This window comes from Staurois parvus, unplaced genomic scaffold (genome assembly GCF_062004578.1).
Source record: "Staurois parvus isolate SC_StPar_1 unplaced genomic scaffold, SC_StPar_1.0 ptg000063l, whole genome shotgun sequence".
NCBI classification, from domain to species: domain Eukaryota; kingdom Metazoa; phylum Chordata; class Amphibia; order Anura; family Ranidae; genus Staurois; species Staurois parvus.
In genome coordinates, this window is record NW_028317859.1 from 315472 (window position 1) to 336727 (window position 21256).

Genomic DNA, 21256 nt, shown 5'->3' on the forward strand with positions numbered 1-21256 from the left:
ACCCTACTCTGTGAGACCTCAGTTTTTTAGCAAGCAATGCAGAGTAACACAGGAACATAAGAGAGGGTAGCCAGTGACCTGCACTGTACTCCAAGATATGGAATTTATGGGTTATCAAAAAATTCCTTTTAACGTAATCATGCAGTACAGGACATAGACTGGATATTCATAGATCCTGGGACCTTGCAAAGCTTGGCAAAAGAGGCTTGATGTAGAATTCCCAGGAAACACTTCTGGTGGAGTGAGCACTTAAGAGTGCTGGAGGTGCTTTATTCTTTTGCATGTGAGCTGTTGAGATAAGTTGTATTATTCACCTAGCAATGGGGAATTTTACAGCAGTGTGTCCTATGGGAGGCACTGATGATAAATCAAGAGTGAGTCAGTCAGGAAGTGCTGATGAGACAGGTAAATGGGAATATGTAAATAAATAACTTGGATGTCTACTAATGTTGAGTATTCCCCTTGTCTCAGAAAGGCAATAACCAGCCATCTGGATTCCATGAGAAAGTTTGAAACATGAAGGAACTTGTTTAGAGATCTTACATCCAGAATAGGATAAGGGGAACAAGAGATGGTTCAGGGTGGTTTGCAAATCTGACCATCCTTGAGAAGATTGTGGTTGATTTGAGATAAGAAAATGAAGAGGGGGCTGAACTTTGAACTGTTCTTTTTCCCCTTAAAACCACCAATTGAACGCACAGGTCTAGGACGTCTGGGACACAGAGAAAGGCAAACTGTAAACAATTACCCCCCTGCTCTTTGGAGTGAGGGCACCCCATCATTGTGAAGAGGGTTTTTAAGTCAACCTGGAATTTTTTTTGGTCCAAGTCTTACGCCAAAAGGAAGAACTGAGTTTTGTCTTTAATGATAAAGCCCGAGGAAGGCAATGGGGCACTCTACTTTTTGAAGTGGTAGAAATCCCCTGAAAGGGGGTTTTGGAACCCTCCATTGTGGAAGAAGGACCTTTCCACCTGTGACATGTTTGATGAATTTTTCAACTAATAGATGTCCTCCTTCAAAGGGCATATGTGTGAGGCAACTTTTGAAAGCAACTTCAGCTGACCAGGCTTTTAGCCATACAATTCTGTGCTTACAGACAGAAATGGGAGCCATTCTGGAGATCTGTGCCATGACCTGTTCTAGGGCAGGAAGGCAGAATCCTGCTGATGTTCATTGACCTAGATCAATTGGCTGTAGTTTGGCAAACAAATATAGCAGCAATAGCCGCTTGCAGAGCGTTAAACAGAGTCTTTAAAGGATAAGTTCACCTTTTACCAAAAAATAATAAATACACATTTTTCTGCAGATAAAAAAAATGTGTATACAGCGGCCAGGAGAAGTATTTCTATGTGTTGGTTATCCTCTACTCCACCTTCATTGCCAACTTTGTATAAACTTATTGCCGATGTAAGACAGATGGAGTGTTTGACTGCTTCACATAGTGGTTCGTTTGCTGTATTTGAGATGATCTGGCTCCCGTGGGATAATTTCTCCTCCTCTATGCTGGCCCGAAATGTAAGACCCTGATTATTAACGCACTGTTATTATATGGCTCCATTGGTCTTGACTAAATGTAATCCTTGCCATCGATGTACTTGTACTCTGTTTTGCTTGTCTTTTTTGTTTTTCTCTCCTTTGTTTTCTGTAACATATGATTTCTTTGAAAACCAATAAAAATTGTTAATATTAAAAAAAAAAAAAAAAAAAGTGTATTTATTGTTTCTGGAGTCTGTAAAGCATTGCACCAGCAATTAGCAGATTGCTGGTGCCATGCAGGTCTCCTGCAAATCTGTCAGTGTATCTGTGTGCCCGTATACCTTGTACAGGCAAGCAAATACTTACTGACAGGAAGGCTCAATGAACTACCAAGGCGCTCCATGTGGTAGTTCATTGAGAACTACAAGCCAACAGCTGCAAAGGCTGCCAGAACTTGTAGTGTTCTCATTCAAAGAATGCTGTTTTTTTTACATTTTGACCGCTAGTGGGAGGGAGAAGATACCTCACTAGTAAACGAAGATGAGGGTGGGTGCAGAAGGCCCGTCTATTCGTAACATGTTACATGGTACACCCATATTTTATGTTATGAGAGGTGAACTTAACTTTAAAAGTTCTCAAATTTTCTGTCAGCAGAATCTTTAAATAAAGGAACATCTTCTAAATGTACACTAAAATGTTTGCTTAAGCCTTAGATGGCAGGGTCTACTACAGGTACAGACCACTTGAGTTCAGCAAAGATTCTCAGCAGGGTGAAAACCTTTTCAGGGTTAGCACAATCATCATAAATTACCTATTCTGCCTATCAGTTTATGAATGGGAAATGTCTTTTAAGACTTCAAAGAAAATCAAGTGCAACAATGCAGAGGCTTTTGCACACAGCAGATGTGAGCAAGCACATTGTGGGAAGCCATGCCATGAATTGTTTAGGAGCCTGGGGGTGAGAAATCTTCAGCAACATCCTGTAACACCCTCTATGGATCCTCTTTGTTTTCTAGAGGAGACACTTCACTTTCAACTTTCCACAAAGATCGAGAGGGTGCAGAAGGAGCTTGGTAAGTTCACCTTTTAACAAAAAAATAATAAATGCATTTTTTTTTAGCTTTAGACAGTCTTCTATAGGATAGTAGTTCAATTCATATATACTAATACTGTTACGCTGTGTCCTTCAGTAATCATAAATATAAAAGTACATATGAATTTTAACACTTGTATTTTTGAGTGCAGCTGTTATACATTTTTATGATTTATTTTTGGCACTGAACAGTTTTCTCTTTTTATATATAGGATATTAGTTGTGGAAGAGAGTCTGACAAAGGCTCTGCCTTGGTCAGATAGGATGCCCGTTGCGTGCCTCAGATAGAGGTACAATGAAATGCAGAGACCAGTATTAAAATAGAGGTCTGCCGCTTCTACGCTAAACCAGATCCCTTCCCCGTGGCTCAAGTAGAGGCATTCTTTCAAGATCTCCGACTTCCTGGGTCATCCGAGGCAGCACAGGTGGCACTCAACGCCGGTGTCACTGTACCAGAAGTGCTCCAAGCTATCAAATCTTTACGGTCCACCGCGGCCCCAGGTCCCGACGGCTTTTTCCGGTCTTTATTATAAGAAGTTCTCAGCCTTGTTGGCGCCCTTTTTGGCTGACTATTTTAATGCGTTACGACAGGGCTCCTTGCCCTCTCCAGATGCGCTTAGAGCGCATATCGCCATGATTCCTAAGACGACCGATGATGTAAAGGAACCGCAAGCCTTCCGGCCTATTTCTCTTCTGAATGAAGACCTGAAGATACTGGGCAAGATCCTTAGTTTTCGCATCAATAAATATTTGCGTAGCCTGGTCCACAGGGACCAGGTAGGGTTCGTCCCCGGGAGGCAGGCGGGTGATAACGTTCGTAAGGTGGTCCATCTTATACATTTTCTGCAACAGCGGAAAATCCCAGGATTCGTACTCTCTTTAGACATATATAAAGCCTTTGATTCTCTATCCTGGGAATATCTGCGGTTTGTACTGTCTCGTTGGGGTTTTGGGGATTCTATTCTTTCTTGGATTCTGGCCTTGTATTCTTCTCCTTCGGCCTCCGTTAAATACACTGGGTATTTTTCAGATCCCTTTCCTATTGGGCGAGGGACGAGACAGGGTTGCCCCCTGTCCCCAGCGCTCTTTGTCCTGGAGCTTGAGCCGCTGGCTTTAGCGCTTCGGACCGATTGCAATGTATCGGGGGTTCCTTACGCGGGACAGGAGTTCAAACTGAACCTTTTTGCAGACGATGCCCTCCTGACTCTTACTAACCCCCTGACGATGCTTCCTAATTTGCAACAGGTTCTTGAGCGCTTCTCCTTGATTTCGGGTCTCCGTATTAACTTGGATAAGGCTGTCGCCCTCAATATTACTTTGGCTTCAGATTTGGTTTCGCGCTTACAATCCCATTTCCCTTACAAATGGGCTTCCTCTTCTCTTGAATACTTAGGCATTCGCTTGACCGCCACTTATGACTCCTTGTTTGCTGCAAATTATTATCCATTGCTTAGCTCTCTATCCTCTCTTATGCATTCTTGGCAATTTCCGCACCTGTCTTGGATAGGACGGGTTAATTCGGTGAAAATGACCATCTTGTCGAAATTGTTGTATTATTTTCACACACTCCCGATGCAGGTTCCCCCTCATTTTCTTCGGTTGCTTCAGGCGAAGTTAATGCATTTTATCTGGGCCGATAAGCACCCCAGAGTATCCAAAAGTACGCTTTTTGCCCATAGACTTCAGGGTGGTCTTGGGGTGCTAATGTGACTAAGTATTATCAAGCGAGCCAGATTGCCCCGCTGTCTATGTTGCACGCCTCTTCCGACGTCCCCCTCTGGGTCCTGTTGGAACTACCTAATTGTGCCCCTATCGCACTGTCGACGCTTCTATGGCTTCCCCCTTCCCTGCGCCCTATGGCACGGAGTCCGATTTACTTCATGGCCTACAAGTCTGGGACTCGGTACGTTATTCTGGTGGCCTGATGTCACCTTTTCTGCCTTTGCTCCCAATTATTAACAACCCTCTTTTCCCACCGGGTTTAGATCACCCAGGGGCGTTTTCTTGGTGGGTGACTAATGGTTTTTCGCAGGTGCGACACTTTTTGATTTTTCGGTCCTTTCCCACCTGGAACTCTCTTCGGGAATCCCAGAATATCCCCCCGGCGGAATTCTTTCGATATCTTCAATTGCGACACTGGCTGCTCTCGCTGCGGGGTACTTCTGCTTTCCCGTACCAGAAATCTGCCTTTGAACAGCTTTGCCAACAGCATCCGTGCGCTCCGGGCCTTATATCCCTTCTTTATGCAGCTCTGAACAGACGCTCGTCGCATACTTCTCTTTCATATGTTGTTCAATGGGAGCGCGACCTGGGAGTGGCTGTGGATCCGGAGGACTGGAATAAGGCCTGGTCACTCATAGCTAAATGCTCATTTAATACGACCACACTGGAGGCAGCCTATAAGGTATGGCCGGTTGGCCCGGGCTAACCCTGCCTATAGTGATCAATGTTTTCGGGGTTGTGGCCATCGTGGTGATGTATTGCATATCTGGTGGTCATGCCCGAGACTGTTTCGTTTTTGGTCTCGTGTGTTTGTCCTCCTTTTCACCTTGTTCCATCTCTCCATACGCCGGGATGCTCGGTATGCTTTGCTTCATTGCCCCATACCGGGCCTCTTGGCTCACCAGCAGAAGTTGGCTTCCTATCTGTTTTTATCCACCACTAGAACAATTGCTCAGGCCTGGAAGAGTCAGTTTGTTCCTCTTCAGGGGGTGCGGGATCGTATGACCACTATGATGCTCAACGAACAGATGTCGAGTATCCGCAACGACTCCCAACTTAAATTTTTGAAAATATGGGAGCCGTGGTTGCAATATGCCTTTCCCTCACTCCCCCCAGCTAGTCTGGGGATGTAATGGCGTTCGGTATTGGCGCTCTTGGACCCCTGCTCTTTGCCCCCCCCTTTTTTTTCTCCTCTTTCTTCCTTTTTCTCTCTCTCTCTGTTTTTGGTGTGACTGGACAGCTGAATTTAGTTGTTATAGTCAGTTACATTAATGTTTTGTAACTTATGTGCCATTGATAGCCCCTGCGTGGGCGTACCTTTTGCCCTGTTGGCGTTACAGCACTGTTTTTCCTTTTTTTTTATTTTGCATTTTGTTTATCTGTGCAATTGATAGCCCCTGCGTGGGCATGTTTTATTGCCTCTGTGTTATACTGTTTAAAAAATTAATAAAAACCATTGAAATAGAAAATAGAGGTCTGCTTCAGTGCAATGGAAGCATCGTCAGTTTGAGTGTTTTGCAAGCCTTGGAAAGAGTGAATGTTTGCCTGAGCTTTTCCATGGTTGCCTTGAGCCTTGTTTTCACCATTGTTATTAGGGTATTCCCCTGTGGGATGTTCAAAAAGTAGGGTTCATAAATGAGGTAAGAGTAACCAGTAAGGAATACACAGTGACCCAGGTGTTGACCATCCTGTATCGGATTCTTCTTGGCAAAAAAGGTGGTAGGAAGTACCTATGATGTGATGTAACACCTAATTATCCACTAAGCTCTACATGATGGAATTTTTACTGCCAAGCTTGAAAAGTTTAACACTTGCTAAGTAAATAATTTTCAAACACAATTCATGGTTTCCTGATAGTTTTAACAAGGAAACAAACACTATTTAGGAAAGCTGTTATAAGTGAAGCTACAGTATTGGTCAAATACAAGGTAAACTTACTTACCTGTCTATGTCACCTATCCTTACTTAGGCTTCGGGCTTACCCCCAGAGAGGTTTTAGAGTCTGGGTTTCATAGGGATGGAGCACAGCCCTGGGCCTGTATAGCACACTGCAGCTAAATAAATGTGTTGCACTAGGTGCCAAAGTAAGGGCCCAACCAGGATCTAGTATCCAAAGCAGCACAACAGGCTGTCTCCACATCATATTGTCCGGATACAACTCCCAAGGTTTCAGTGAGATGGTACCAATCCAGATGCATTACTTCTATTGCTGTATCAGCAGGCACTGGAGAGCTGACTGAAGAATCCAAAGTAAGATAAACTAGTTAAGAACAGAATGATTCCTGTGTAAGAGAGAAGACATCCATCATCTAAGGGCACTAGCAAAAAACTAAAGCCTCACAGATGGAGTAGGGTTATAGAGGTACACCCAGGGGCATGTTCAGCAAAGCTTTGACAGTGTCCAATCACCTGGAGGAAGCAGCCTATACCCCAGTGTCTATAAATATCCAGCCTGTGTCCTATACTGTACAATGAAGATAAAAAGATTACTGTTACACAGCACAAATGTATTCAGTAATTATAGAGAGTGTACTTTACATTTACAATGACCTATTTACAAAAGACATATTTCTCATGTAAAGTTGATATTTCCCATAAATACACTATGCTATAAATAAAACCCAAAAATTGAGAGATGGAGAGAGAGAAGAGTTGGGTTAACAGCTCTATCTAGCTTGTATCTGTGATTCACCCTCTTTATTTCTCCTAGTGACAACTTCTCATGGGCAGCACAGTGACTAAATGGTTAGCACTTCCAGCTGGCAGTACTCGGGTCGTTGGTTCGAATCCCAGCCACAACACCACCTGCCTGGAGTTTGCATGTTCTCCCTGTGTCTGCATGGGTTTCCTCCGGGTACTCCGGTTTCCTCTCACACTCCAAAGACATGCTGGTAGGTGACTTGGTTCCTGTCCAAATTGGCCCTAGTATGTATATGAATGTAATTTAGGGACCTTAGATTGTACACCCCTTGAGGGTTAGGGACTGATGTGAATGTACAATATATATGTAAAGCGCTGCGTAAATTAACGGCGCTATATAAGTACCTGAAATAAATAAATAAATAATACTTCTCAAATTGAGAGAAATCAACAATTTTGCACTGTCACCAGAACAAGTATAAATGGGAAGTCTTACAATGGGGACACTTGTGGTGACAACTGTCTAAGAAAGGATTTCCCTCACTTTCTAGAGCAGTGTTCTTCAACTCCAGTCCTGACATACCTCAAGCCAGCCATGTTTTCAGGACTCTATTAACCTTTTTACAGATGATTTAATCAGCATTGCTGGCTATGTATTATTTAGAGCTAATTTATGAAAGACTTTTGGAAAACATAATCAGCTAGATGTGCTTGAGATCTGAGGTACTATAGTTTTATCTATTACCTTCACATTCGTTAAGTGTATGTCAGAGCAACTAAGAAAAAAAAACATTTTTATACTAACTTTAAAATCTTTTTCACTGAGCCAAATGATGGACACCGCTTGATGGTAGTAAAGCCTAATTCCAGATTTTGTGTTACTTCAAGCAGTTTGTTTGGGCCTTTACTAAGAAATGCAGCCACTGTCAGCGCTGTATAACTGTATGTACCATTAGCTACATACAGCACACAACACTGTGTTTCGGGAGCTTTACATGGACTTCCCTTCTGCTGCCGGAACAAAACTGAGTTGAGATGAGCACTACTTATTCATTAACAGGAAGCTTTGTATTTTTAATGATGAATATAAGCATTCCTCTGATTGGCGGAGGTGGAAAAGCAGGCAGATGACTTCAAGATCTTCACCTCAGCCAATCATAGGAAGCCTTGTAATCATTCATAAAAATATAAGGCTTACTGTGAATGGCTGAGCAGCTCTCAGCCCAACTTGATTTTGTTATGGTCAATACTGTTGCCGGGACACAGTCCAGCATACTGTATGTAGCTGATGCTACATACAGTTTATACAACACTGACAGCAGCTGCATTCCTTAGTGAAGGAGTTTTTTTGTCCAAAGTGAGCTTTGTTTTTAACCTAAAGAAGTTCCCCTTCAGACAAAAAATAAAAAAATGCACATTTTTTTGGAAGGTAAAAAAAATGTGCAATTATTATTTTTTGTTGCAGGATTCTGTAAAGCATTGCACCAGCGATCAGCAGATCTCAGGACTCTGTGAATGAATAACGTGGCCACGTGGGCGGAGCCCGCACAGCTGCTCTGTTTTTAAAAAACGGGCTGCAGCATTGGGAACATGTGACATGTTCCACCCTAAAAACGGGAAAGGCTGCTTTATGAGAGTATACCATCAAAGAAATGACCCGAATAGGTTCAAACAGGTGTCTTTGTAACACCAATAAAACTAGGCTTAAATCCCATGGTTGGAGTGGGGTTCTAACAGGGGGAGTAATTTGTACAAACTCTTGAATGAAAGTACGAATTAGAGAATTAGCAGCAAAAGGACACTGAAAAACAGACAAGGCAGACACCTGACCCGTGAAGGTGCTAAGGCCTAAATATTGTTCCACCCACAACTGAAATAACAAATAAGACTCACTGCAGGGTCTCACACCAGCATAAAAAGCCTTTCTATGTGCGATAATAAATTTTGCATGAAGCATCTTTACAGGTTTTAAGCATGGTTGGGATAACTAAATCCACAATGCCTCTGGCTTTTAGAACCTGGGTTTCAACAGCCAGACTATCAGAGCCAGTTTCTGAAAACCAGACTGAAAGATCAGTCACTGGGAAAACAGATCTGGCTGATCTAGCAGAGGTCAAGGAGCATCAATGAATAGGCAAACAAGGTCAGGCCACTACACTATGTGAGGCCCATCTACAGCAGAGACTGGAATGCCATTGTTTTTGATACTTTGAAGCAAATGAAGTAGTAGCTTTAATATAGAAAAGGCATAGATCAGGACATACTGATCCCAAGTCACATTATCTGAGTGAACTTGGAATGGATGACTGATTGGAAAAGGAGGTCCAATTAAATAAATACAGATGAGCCACTCGTTACACCAGAATGTTGATTGAAAGTCTGGATTCTTCCAGGGATCAACGACTCAGAGAGATGGCCCAGAACGTCACCCCAACCCTGCAGGCTGGTAACCATTGTGACAATATTCCATTGTAAATGAAAAAAAAAAAACTTACCAGGACTCTTTTGTAAAGTTCTGGAGTGGAAATGAGTAAAACCAATTGCTTCAACTCAATCCCAAAACTTAGGGAAGACTGGTGTCAGTATTGCAGTTGCTGAACCGGACGTCGTAGTTCAGTCAACTTCTCCTGGGGTACATAAACTTTGGCTTGAAAGGTATTCAGGAGAAGTCCCAAGTATTCCAAGTGACGAGATGAAATCAGAGCTGACTTCTCTATTTCATCTGGAAAGACCGTTCATACAGCAATAGGTCAACTAGATATCCTATGACTGGGGTACCTTTTAGACAAAGAAGGCTCAGAACTGGTGTGAAGATCTTTGTGAGCACTCTAAGGGCCAAGGTAAGAAAGAGCAACAAACTGATAGTGGTTGTTTCCCAACTCAAAGAAAACAAAGGTGACCAGCAAAGATAGGAATGTGTACCTATGCATTGCTTATGTCAATGAATGCTAAGAAATCTCCACAACAAAGGGAGTAAATAACTGACCAAAATGTTTCCATCCAAAACTTTTGAGGGCGTATGTTCAAATCCAGGATGAGACGAAAGCTTCCTTTGGGTTTCAAAACTGTAATCAGGTTTGAGTAAAAACCTTGAAACCATTCATTTGAAGGAAATGGAAACAATAATTCCCTGGCTCAACAATCCCGGAGTAACTGAAAGACTGTCTGTCTGATATTGTTGAGATACTGGAAGATGGGGGACTCTAAATTGTAACCCATGGAATCTGCCTCCCACTCCTAAGTATTAGCTATGCAAGCCTATCAGATCTCTAAGGCGGCCATTGGATGACCACAGGCAGATTTATCTGCAGGGTTTTTAAAAGTTGGTTTACCATGGGCATCTGAAAGTCCTCTGAAGACCGAAACCTGACTTGGAGAAAAGATAGGAATGTTTTGATGCAGGATATGAAGGTGTCAACCTGCTTAGTAGATTTTTATGTTTCCACATTTGGGTTAAGTGAGTACTCTCAGCCCTGTCATTTTTTTAATGATATCACCTATCAAAGAGCCAAAAAGTCTCCTGCAAAAGGTAGTCATAAGAAGCCCTTCTTACACTGTTACTCAGCCAACTCAGTTACTAAGCCAGATCACTCAAGACACCAAACCAAAGACAGGGATGACCAACACAATTAGTATTCACTACCAGATTGCACATAAAACGTGAAACTATGGTTATTTGGTCAACACAATCAATAAAGTGAGGATTAACACCAGCTGCGACTTGATCCTTGCTTAGCCATTTAGACCATACTTTCCTATAAAATCCATTTCTTGTAGTACATCATGGGACTAAGAGCAGGCTATAATCCAGATTATGTGAGTTATATGCCACCTATAGGTGAATGGACACTGGCCGACCAATCAGAGAAAAAGTTCTCCCCTATATAACCCCTCCCACACAGAAAGTACTTCAGTTTTGTAGCAAGCGATGACATTCCAGAAAGAGGAGAGGGACCTCTGCGTCCCGTGATGTACTTCAAGAAATGCATTTTACAGGTAAGTATGTAGAGAAAATCCAATTTTGTTTATGATACTTCACGGGACACAGAGCAGGCTATAATTATGACTATGTGGGATGTCCTAAAGCAATAAAAAAATCTGAGGGGTGGGTGACACCCTGGTAGAGTGCACTCTCACCCAAAAGGGTAGGACTTTATCCTTCAAACCATAGGCTTGAATAATAAACTAGCAGATCCAATGAGAAATAGCTGCTTTGGATGCCGCCTGCTCTTTCCTGGTCCCTTCAGGCAAAACAAAGAATCTTAAGAAGACCCTTGCAGCCCGTACCACATCTAGGGCATGCAAAGATCTTTCTCTTGCTGACTGTGGCCTAGGAAAAAAAGAAGGCAGTACAATGTCCTGATTTATATGAAAACTAGAAACCACCTTTGGCAAAAAAGATGGATGAGGCCACAATATCACCTTATCCTAATGCACAACCAAAAGCAGTTCTCTACAAGAAAGAGCTGCCAGCTCCGACACCCTCTAGAAGTGATTGCGACTCTGCTCCATAATAGCCTCAAATGGTGGTTTCTGTAATACTTCCAAGACCAAATTCAAGTCTCAAGGACACAGAGGCCATCTGACAGGAGAAACTGTTTGCATCAATCCTTGCAAAAAAAAAAAGTACGAACCAAAGAGTGAGACACGATCCAAAACCTGGCCCTTAACAGTATCAACAGCCAACTTCTTTTCCAGACCCAACTGGAGAAAAGACAAAATCCTACCAATCACATATTTCCATGGATGCCATTTCCGGACTTCGCACCAGGAAATATAAGCCTTCCAAGTTCTGTAATAAACGTTCCTAGAAACTAACTTTCTAGCATTCAACATCATGGGAATGACCGAATCTGACAATCCCCATCTCTCAGGATCTGGGTCTCAATAGCCATGCTGAAAAATTCAGAGAACATAAAGCTGAGTGCAATATTGGCCCCTCAGACAGCAGGTCTGGTCGGTTTGGCAGAGGTCATGGACCGTCCACTGCTAGATTCACTATGTCTGCGTACCAAACCTTCCTGGACCAGGCCAGGGCAATCTATATCACTGGAACTAACTCCTCTTGAATCCTGCGCAGGAAACACAGCAGCAGCTGAATGGGGGGGGGGGGTGTAAATTAGGGAAAACAGGTCCCAAGGTATACCAAGGGATCCACCCCTACTGCAAGAGGGTCTCGCATCCTGACCACAAGCCTGTCTAATTTGCTGTTGAACATGGAAGCCAACAGAGGCTGGCATTGGTGGTTACCAACATCCATACCACTGGCAGAAAGGATCTCCCTTTCTCCAATTTTGGGCTTTTAACCACCAATTCAAGCTCCACAGTACCCTGGGGGACAGAGACATGTGATAATCTAGTGCTGGAATCGTCTTGTTCCAAACAGACAGAATGTTCTTCTGCAAAGGTCTGTAGTGAAATTCTGCATAGGGAACTACCTCGAATGAGGACACCATTTTCCCCAGTACACTCATGCAGAGATGCAACGTAGGATAAATTCTGCTTCGTAAACTTTGAATCTGATCTCTGAGGGCAAGACTCTTTCCTGGTGGCAGAAACAACTTTGCCTGAACCATGTCTAGGGCAATCCTCAAATATTCCAGGCTCTGCACCAGCGCCAGGGCCACCTTCTCGAGGTTGAGCACCCAGCCCAAGTGTTCCAAGGTATGAACCGCAAGAGTCACATTCTGTCTCAAGCTTGGAATAGACTGACCCCTGAGCAGTAGGTCGTCCAGATAACCTAAGACCAATACTCCCCTGAGTTCTGAGCGGTCCTAACACTGGAGCAAGAATCTTTGTAAATACTCGAGGGGCTGTGGCCAATCCGAACGGTAGTGCCACGAATTGCAAATGGCAAGTTTCTACTGCAAAACGCAGAAACTTTTGATGAGAGAGAAATATCGGCACATGCAGGTATGCATCCTTGAGGTCTATGGACACCAGAAATTCTCCTTCTTGTAATGAAGCCTGCAATAAAGACTTTCTTTTTAATGGGTTTGCGGGCACATTTGATTTTAGAAAGTGGGGAGGAGGGAAGACCTGAAATTCCAGTCTGTTTCCCAGAGCAACCGTGGATATAATCCACTTGTTCTGGATCAGCTCTTCCCAGGCACCTAAACAATTTAAAAGTCTTCCCCCCACTCGAATGAGTGGGGGCATCCCCTCATAAAGAAATGGATTTTGAATCTGTCTTGGATTTTTGCACTCAGGGCTTTCTCTGACTCTGTCCCTGAGCTCTGTCTCTTGAGGCAGAACACTACGTGCCGCGAAACGACTGTCTGGCAGATGAGGGACCAGTAACCAAAGTGCCCGCTCCTCTAAAGTCAGGTGCTGGGATTTCCTCTTAAAGGATAGGATTGAACTTTTTTCCCCCTGAAATCTTCTGGATATACTTATCCAGATCTTCGCCAAACAGTCGTTCCCCATGAAAGGGAAAACCAGCAAATAACTTCTTGCACGGCAGTTCTGTCGACCAACTCTTTAACCACAAAATTCTACGCATGTGTACAAACCAGAGAGCCATGCGAGAAATCTGCTGAATTTAATCATTAAGGCCATCGACAGCAAAACATAAGGCACGTGCTAAGTCTACAAACTCTTCAGCAGAATCATCCCCCTAAAACGACAGTCTTATAACCAACTGTTTGACACGGTCAGTCAAACTCTGGCAAATGCCAATAGCCACCACTACCTGTTGTGTGACAGCCCCTGCCAGAGAAAAAGAGGCTTTAAGGAGTGATTCTAGCTTCTTGTCTGCTAGATCCTTAAATATCTGGACATTATCCACAGGACATGTCAAATACTTATTCAGGGAAAAAACAGCTAAATCAATTATAGGCATGTCCCACCTTTTAACAAAGCCTTCCTACATTGGATATAGAAGAGAAAATCTTCTAGGTGGGACAAAAACCCTGTCTGTGTGATCCCAGTCAGCATACATATTCTGTTCCAGGAGAGGAAACTGCCTGACCTACCTCAAGCTCTTCAACAACCTCCTCATCTTCCAGTTCCACCCATTTCTGCTCAAGAACCAATGGATCAAGAGACTGAGATCTCTCCTGTTTCTTTTCCCCTTGAGTCACACACGCATTCATCCCTGCAATTTTGTCCTCTAGCCAAGGATCCTGCCAAGGCTGATGCAAGATCGTCCTTCATTACATACGCTGAGGCAGACGCATCAGAAGTCGCTACAATGCCAGACAAATGCAACAGCTCAAATTGACATCTTGCCCCTGGCCTTTCAGGAGAAGTCACCACAGCAGAACTCCAACTAGGTTCCTCAGGACCTGGTGGTTGTGCATGTGCACTTGTGCCCCTTCCTGCTGTGCCTCCTCCACTCTGCTTTCTGGAAGACATTACTTCATTAGTAATCCCCCAGGCCCATGAAAGATGCTTAATCAAATAAGTCACAGAGCCCCAGGTACAGAAATGCACGTAGTGTGAGCCAGCACACTCAATGCAGCCAGCTGAAAGAGAGGAGCGGCAAATGCAGTCCTCCTGGCTGACTGGCATTCCCCCCCCCAGGGAGTTCTCACATGCCCAGTATAGCCTGCTCTGTGTCCTGGCTCTCATAGAAGAAAGCAGCAGCAGCCCATGTGTGTCCAGGTAGTCTCCTATATAAAAAACACATGGCCAACTTCCTCTTCTGGCCACTACTGAGCATGCGTCTGCCGTGCGCTCCTGACAAGTGCGCACACATATGCCATGCGGACTGCAGCCAGGCACCCAACAAATCCTCTAGCGACCCAGAACAATAGAACACCCTAAGCAGACACATGCAGTAAACAAAACTGCCTATAAGTGAGCTCCACCTAGTGGCCAGCCTTCAGACATGTAAGAAAAAAAGATTGCTCTATTTCAGAGATTCAGGTAAATTTACCAATCCCACTGTAGTCCCCTGAGTTCAGCCAGGGACCAACCTTCACCCATCATGGCGGGCTTTGTCATGCCGACCTTCAAGGACTTGGTTACCTTTGTTTACTGGGGTCCACTCCCTTGGACCTGTATAGCCCCCTGCCAGAAAATGCTTTGATCAGTCATCTACTGCACAGGGTTCCAATCTGCAGGGTCCAGCACTGTAAGGCTGCATTACAGGCAAAACCCAGAGGATTCCTCTCCTTATTCAGAGAGGATCGGGTACCAACCATTTTGGCTAACAGCTTTTAAAATGGATCTGATCAAAGTCCCTGATTCTCAATAGAACCGTTCTGGACCTCCAGGTATGCTCCAAGAGCACATGCAACACATCAATGACCTCTTACAGATACTGGCGAAAAAACTGAAGTACTTTCAGTGTGGGAGGGGTTATATAGGGGAGGACTTCCTCTCTAATTTGGTCAGCCAGTGTCCATTCACCTATAAGTGGCATATAACCCACATAGTCATGATTATAGCCTGCTCTGTGTCCCGTGATGTGTGATAAAGTGATAATGAGTCCTGAGGATCTCCAGCAGTCTTAGAAACACGAGGCATATCTGCATCAAATTCTACCGGGGAATGAGATGGCAGGTGTTTTTGAGCCATGCCTGCAGGAGGAGCTGAAAAGAAAAATAATCCTTAGTAAGATAAGGAGAGGAATGAACACCCAAGAAAAAAGAAAGCAAATAGTCGACAGCGGCAGGAAAACAAAGTAGAGATAATGCCAAATTTCTATCTGTGTTACAAGCAGTATTTTATAGCTGACATGGTTTGTCCCAGATGAGAACTGTGAGGAGAGCAGCCATCCATGTCTGTTATACAGCCACCACACAATTGTTACCCCAAACACTTGCAGAGCAAGGAAGGAAGTGGCCATAATACACATGTGCAGAATTAACTACTGCACCATTTTTGAAGTTCCAGCCACTGATTCTGCACTTAAAACCTGGTGGGAATTACAAAAACAGCAAATCAGACAACAATGCCCAGCTGTCCAGTAATACACAATGCACATCCCATTGTAAAAATATAGAGGAGGGTTGTCCAGTCCTCCAGTAGTCTAGAAACAGTGCTCAGGCTAAATAGACAATATGAAAGTGCTCTTTCTCTACAGCAGAGTTAACATGAGACAGCCACAGGTTCAATCTAAGCCACAACCACAGTTAACAGCACATACAGTTGTGTTCAAAATAGTAGCAGTCAGACATCACTAACCTGATCAATCACTGTTTTTGGTAGAAATTATATTTCTACATGGCAAATAATTTACTAGCAGGTGTAGTAGAGTAATAGAAATCCAAAAGACCCAACAGTCATGACATGCATGCTGCTGATTCTGTGTAATTGAATCACTAATTGAAAGGGGCATGTTCAAAATATTAGCAGTGTGGAGTTCTATTAGTGAGGTCATTCATTCTTTGAAAAACAGGTGGCAATTATTGCCCTTATTTAAGGAAGGAAGGCAGCAAATGTTGTACATGCTGGTTACAGTGCATTTCGCTCTGAAATTCTGAGGAAAATGGGTCATTCCAGACATTGTTCAGAAGAACAGTGGACCTTTATTAAAAAGTTGATTGGAGAGGGGAAAACATATAAAGAAGTGCAGAAAATGATAGGCTGCTCAGCTAAAATGATCGCAAATGCTTTAAAATGGCAACCAAAACCTGAAAGACATGGAAGAAACGCGCAACAATTTGTGGACTGATGAAAGTAAGATTGTTCTTTTTGGGTCTAGTGGCCGGAGACAGTTTGTCAGATGACCCCCAAACACTGAATTTGAACCACAGTACACTGTGAAGACAGTGAAACATGGTTGCGCAAGCATCATGATATGGGGATGTTTCTCATACTACGGTGTTGGGCCTAGTTATCGCATACCAGGAATCATGGATCAGTTTGAATACATCAGAATACTTGAAGAGGTCATGCTGCATTATGCTGAATAGGAAATTGCCTTGAAATGGGTGTTCCAACAAGACAACGACCCCAACCACACCAGTAAACGTGCAACATCTTGGTCCCAGACCAACAAGACTGAAGTTATGGAGTGGCCAGCCCAATCCCCGGATCTTAATCCAATAGAAAACTTGTGTGGTGATATCAAAAATTCAGTTTCTGAGGCAAAACCAAGAAATAGAGAAGAACTGTGGAATGTAGTCCAATCATCCTGGGTTGGAATACCTGTTCACAGGTGCCAAAAGTTGGTTGACTCCATGCAACAAAGTTCTCGGAAACAGCGGTTATACAACTAAATATTAATTAAGTGATTCAAAGGAAAGCAAAATCTTCAAACATTTTTCAGTTTATATAGTGAATGTTTGAGTTTGTAAAGAAGAATACAAACACTGCTATTTTTTTGAACAGTCTAATATTCACTTTTCTTCAATTTTTTTAGAGGAACAACATAAATTTGATATATTTTTCTTCATGTTTTGATTTGGAATAGAATGTGTAGTGTTCCCAATGCATTTGTGTGTATGGAAATAAAAGCTATTAGAATGATTTTGAGCTTTATTCACTTTTTTCAGCACACTGCTATTATTTTGAACACAACTGTACTTATAAGTGGAGAATTCAGGATCCAGGTCAGAAAAGCTGCTGCAGCCCAGGTATCAACACTCAGCATAGAATCCCAAGAAAAAAAACTGGCCTAACCTGAAGTTCTGTCCTTGCTGGAACATATCTGGGATGTCACTGCCAACAACAATACTGTTGGAGACAGAACACCATTATACAAATTGGGCACATTTTAGCTTGTTGGCTAGCTGGAGAGACTTCCAGTATTTACTTTATCTGGACTCAATCTACCAGTGCTCATTGGCTGGTTGTGGACACTTCTAGGAATATATGTATTGGGAGAGTCAATGGTCAAGAAAGATCTGGGTAATGATAGCAATGCCAGGCTGAAGTTTCTTAGGAAAGCAAAATACTTAAATTAAAAGAGGTATAGACTTCCGAGAGACATAATTTTTCCCCCATAAAAAGCTTTAGTATGACCACCTCATATTGGAATATGCAGAGCAGTTTGGATCTGAATTTACTCTCTCTTGAGAAGAGAATATAATAACCATGTAAATACATAAGTGGTTCATATAGTGAACTTGGAGCAGACATAACTCACTTTAATGGACAAGGGGCCAATCTTTACATCTGGAGGAAAAGAGATTTAAAAGAGAAGTATGCCCAAAGTGTTTTTGTCATACTTCTCTTATGGGTCACAGGAGTGCACTTACTTGTTCTCTCCTGTGACCCAGAATCAGCTATTAGCAGGCTAAAGACTGATGCTGCAACAGGGAGGTATGTAGGTTTATTTTTTTAGAATGCTACACTTCTCCTTCAGCCTACACATATGGAAAGTCTTCTTCACAGATTCGCAGAGAATAGACTCTCTCAGAAACCATCTCTTGCAAGTTCAGTACATTGCTTTAAAAATAGCTGGATGCATTCCTAAATGCACAAAATATAACTGGATACTAACATTCATAAGTAATGATACAGAAACTTTTTCCCTCCATTGAAGCAAATTGGACCATGCTTTAGAGAGATGTTTTTTGTCTTCCTCTGCATTAACTGTGAGTATAAGACTCTGTACATGGGGGGGTTCTATTTATTTATTTTATCTTTGGTTGAACAAGATAGACGAGTGTTTTTTCAACCTATGTAACTATAATATCAAGCATGAATCTACCAGCAGCTTTAATAGAAATTCTTCCAATTTAAGCAAAACACATCTGTTGTCCTGAGGACACTAAACATAACTGGCAAGGTGAGAGATGAATTAAGTTATAACCTTCATATAAAACCACAGTTTTTTTGTGTGCATAGTGTCCATATCATCTGTGCGCAGGTGTATAACCCTACCTTGCTTATTACCTTCAAGCTGTGCCTCACAATAGGTGATAGAGAAAATATACCATACGATATCTCTGTAAAGCATGAACATTTCCCAATGTTTCATCTCTTTATAATGCTACATGTACAGAAAAATATTTGTTGATTGGTCAGATATCCAGTAAGCACCTAACGTCCTGCTTGGGCTGATGACAGTGCATCTGCTGCACTGAAATTTCAATAACTGTTGTTAGCTCTGTTCAGTACTCCCCTGCTATTACAAAATACCTCCCCCTCTTCTCATCTCAACATTTTAAAAGGAAGTGTTCTGTTGTCCATAAGGGGAGAACTCAGGGCTGACAATTCTGCTTGGTATTTCAATGCAGCAGAGGCAGAGCTGTCTGTTAAAAACAGGAAATTAAGAGCTGGATTTCTGGCACATCAACATGTATTTTTCAGTACACGAGAAAATGTCCCTGTATTCCTGAGATGTAACAAATGTGTTTTCTTTACATTTTGCCTAGACACTTACATTTTTGCAGGATTTTTAATATTGTCACCCCCCCCTATTAAAACCACTCAAAACACATAATCTCTCCCTACTCCCAACAAGAGTTTACAGCAGATGGGCAGTGAGATCTGTATTTTTATGAGCAACTATGCATTACTGTATGAAATATCCATCATTAATCAATTCAGACCCTGAAATGACATTTATAACTATTCTGCATATAATTCTGACACACAGGAAGTCTTGTGCACTATCCCTGGAAGTGAGAACCAAGGGCAGTCCCAAGTCTGTGGACAACAATGCCAATGGGATGTTATTTATCTTATTACAGTTTTATTTAGCTATTGACACGTTTAACAACGTAGTTGTACACGTAGTTCAGCTATTTATGTACTATTTGAGAGCAACAAGAAGCCAAAAGGATGTCTCTATTTAAAAAAATGATTTCCTTTTCCAAAGAACCAAAAACATACAGTATACCGCATCATCTACACTACCATCATTTACCAGATAGGCCTTACATTGTCTATTAATATCCTCTACAACTTCCTCCATAATCTCTTCTCATGTGTAATCTCTTGGTCTCCACACTTTTCTCCTCACCGGAAGAGCTGGAAGCACATTCATTTCCAGTGTCTCGATCACTATCTCCTTCTTTGGCCTCTGCCGAGCCAGAAGTGGAGGCACCAGAGCTGGAAGTAGCATTGGTTGGATTTTTCCTTCGACGTCTCCCCAAGCACTTCAATCTTGGGTTGTTCATTACAGCATACTCTTTGGCACCCTCCTAAAAGATTGAAAGTTGAAAGCTAAACAAATTTACATTTATTGTCTACTATTGATAAATAACAAGAGAGATCTAGAGTGGTTGCTACCACATTATTTTCCATCCTCCACACTGGCTTCTGATCTCCACTAAAGCTCATGCTGCAAAGGAGTTACAATTTCATAAATCTCCCCCACCTCATGGAGGTTAAATGTAATACACCAGCGAGAAGCTCTATTAACTGAAAAACTGTTTACCTCAAGGATAAAGATCAGTCCTCAATCTAATTTTAGCTTGACACCATACTAAGCACGAATCCAGAATTGTGAGTAAGGACCACGCTAAATTCTTTCTCAACAAGAAAAAAAAGAATATAAAATGATAGGGTGGTAAAGGTAATGTAGGTTGGGGTGTGGAATTATTTTAGTCATGTAAAAGTGAAGGGGGTGAATTGCACCAACCCCAAACACTTGCAGGGTACAGACAGGATACATATTAAAGCTAAATGTGCATGTACTGTATATCCCTCGCTGTGAGCTTTTTCTTCACATTTCTTAGTGTCAGTTTTATTAAATCATCCTAAGTCCAAATAAACACTTGGCAAACTACTACAGTCGTTCCTGTATCTAGAAAGTTATTTGGCATTTTTTTAAATTATATTTAAAAAGGTCATAAAAAAGTAAGCACAGAATATATTCATTTTGCACACCATTTTGCAATCAACACTGTGATTAAAATGGTGTTACAACAACTCTCTACTAGTCACGGTGTACAACATGAATAAGATATCACCTATCTGAAGAACGGACCCTAGGCGGCCCCAAAATGTTACTTTTCTATGTGATCATACAAGAATAAAGCACTATGAAACAAGTTTGTTGGCGTACTGGTGAAATATCTATATAGGAGTAAGGGAACAAGTCTGATTTCACTGATCTGCCTTACAAAATATATCTGTCAAAATGATAGAATTCCACTTAAAATTTTATTTTTTTAGAGTGTTGCGGTAAGTTGAAAGTGCACCCACCAGCCACAAGAAACAGTGGTTTCCACATGGTTCAGTCTCAATCTTAATTTCTCGACTTCGTCTTCTGCACACATTAGGAGTTGCATGAAATGCTAAAAAATAAAACATAATTACCTGAATCTATTTCAAAAAGACACTTGAACTTGCCATTAGCAACCAATCAGTTCCCTCCTAAACCAGAATAGTTTTTCCTTTGTACTGTTTATTTTCACAGCTCAATATGACTCTACACAGACTTGATTCAATATCAGGACAAAAATTGGATTTTTTCTACAT

At 42.2% G+C, this 21256-nt stretch overlaps 1 protein-coding gene across 6 annotated transcripts in view; it reads right to left on the reverse strand.

Moving 5' to 3' along the window:
* Positions 1–21256, reverse strand: part of EZH1 (enhancer of zeste 1 polycomb repressive complex 2 subunit) — a 193452-nt gene that overhangs the window by 75373 nt on the left and 96823 nt on the right. For all 6 annotated transcript variants that reach the window (XR_016311529.1, XM_089668770.1, XM_089668768.1 and 3 more), the window contains 2 exons: positions 20981–21072; positions 19794–19974 (listed from right to left, as the gene is read on the reverse strand). Coding sequence is in view for 5 of the 6 variants with exons in the window: in XM_089668770.1 (XP_089524896.1) it covers positions 19794–19974; positions 20981–21072 (273 nt within the window). In the remaining variant the exon portion in view is untranslated. The remainder of the gene's footprint in view (positions 1–19793; positions 19975–20980; positions 21073–21256) is intronic.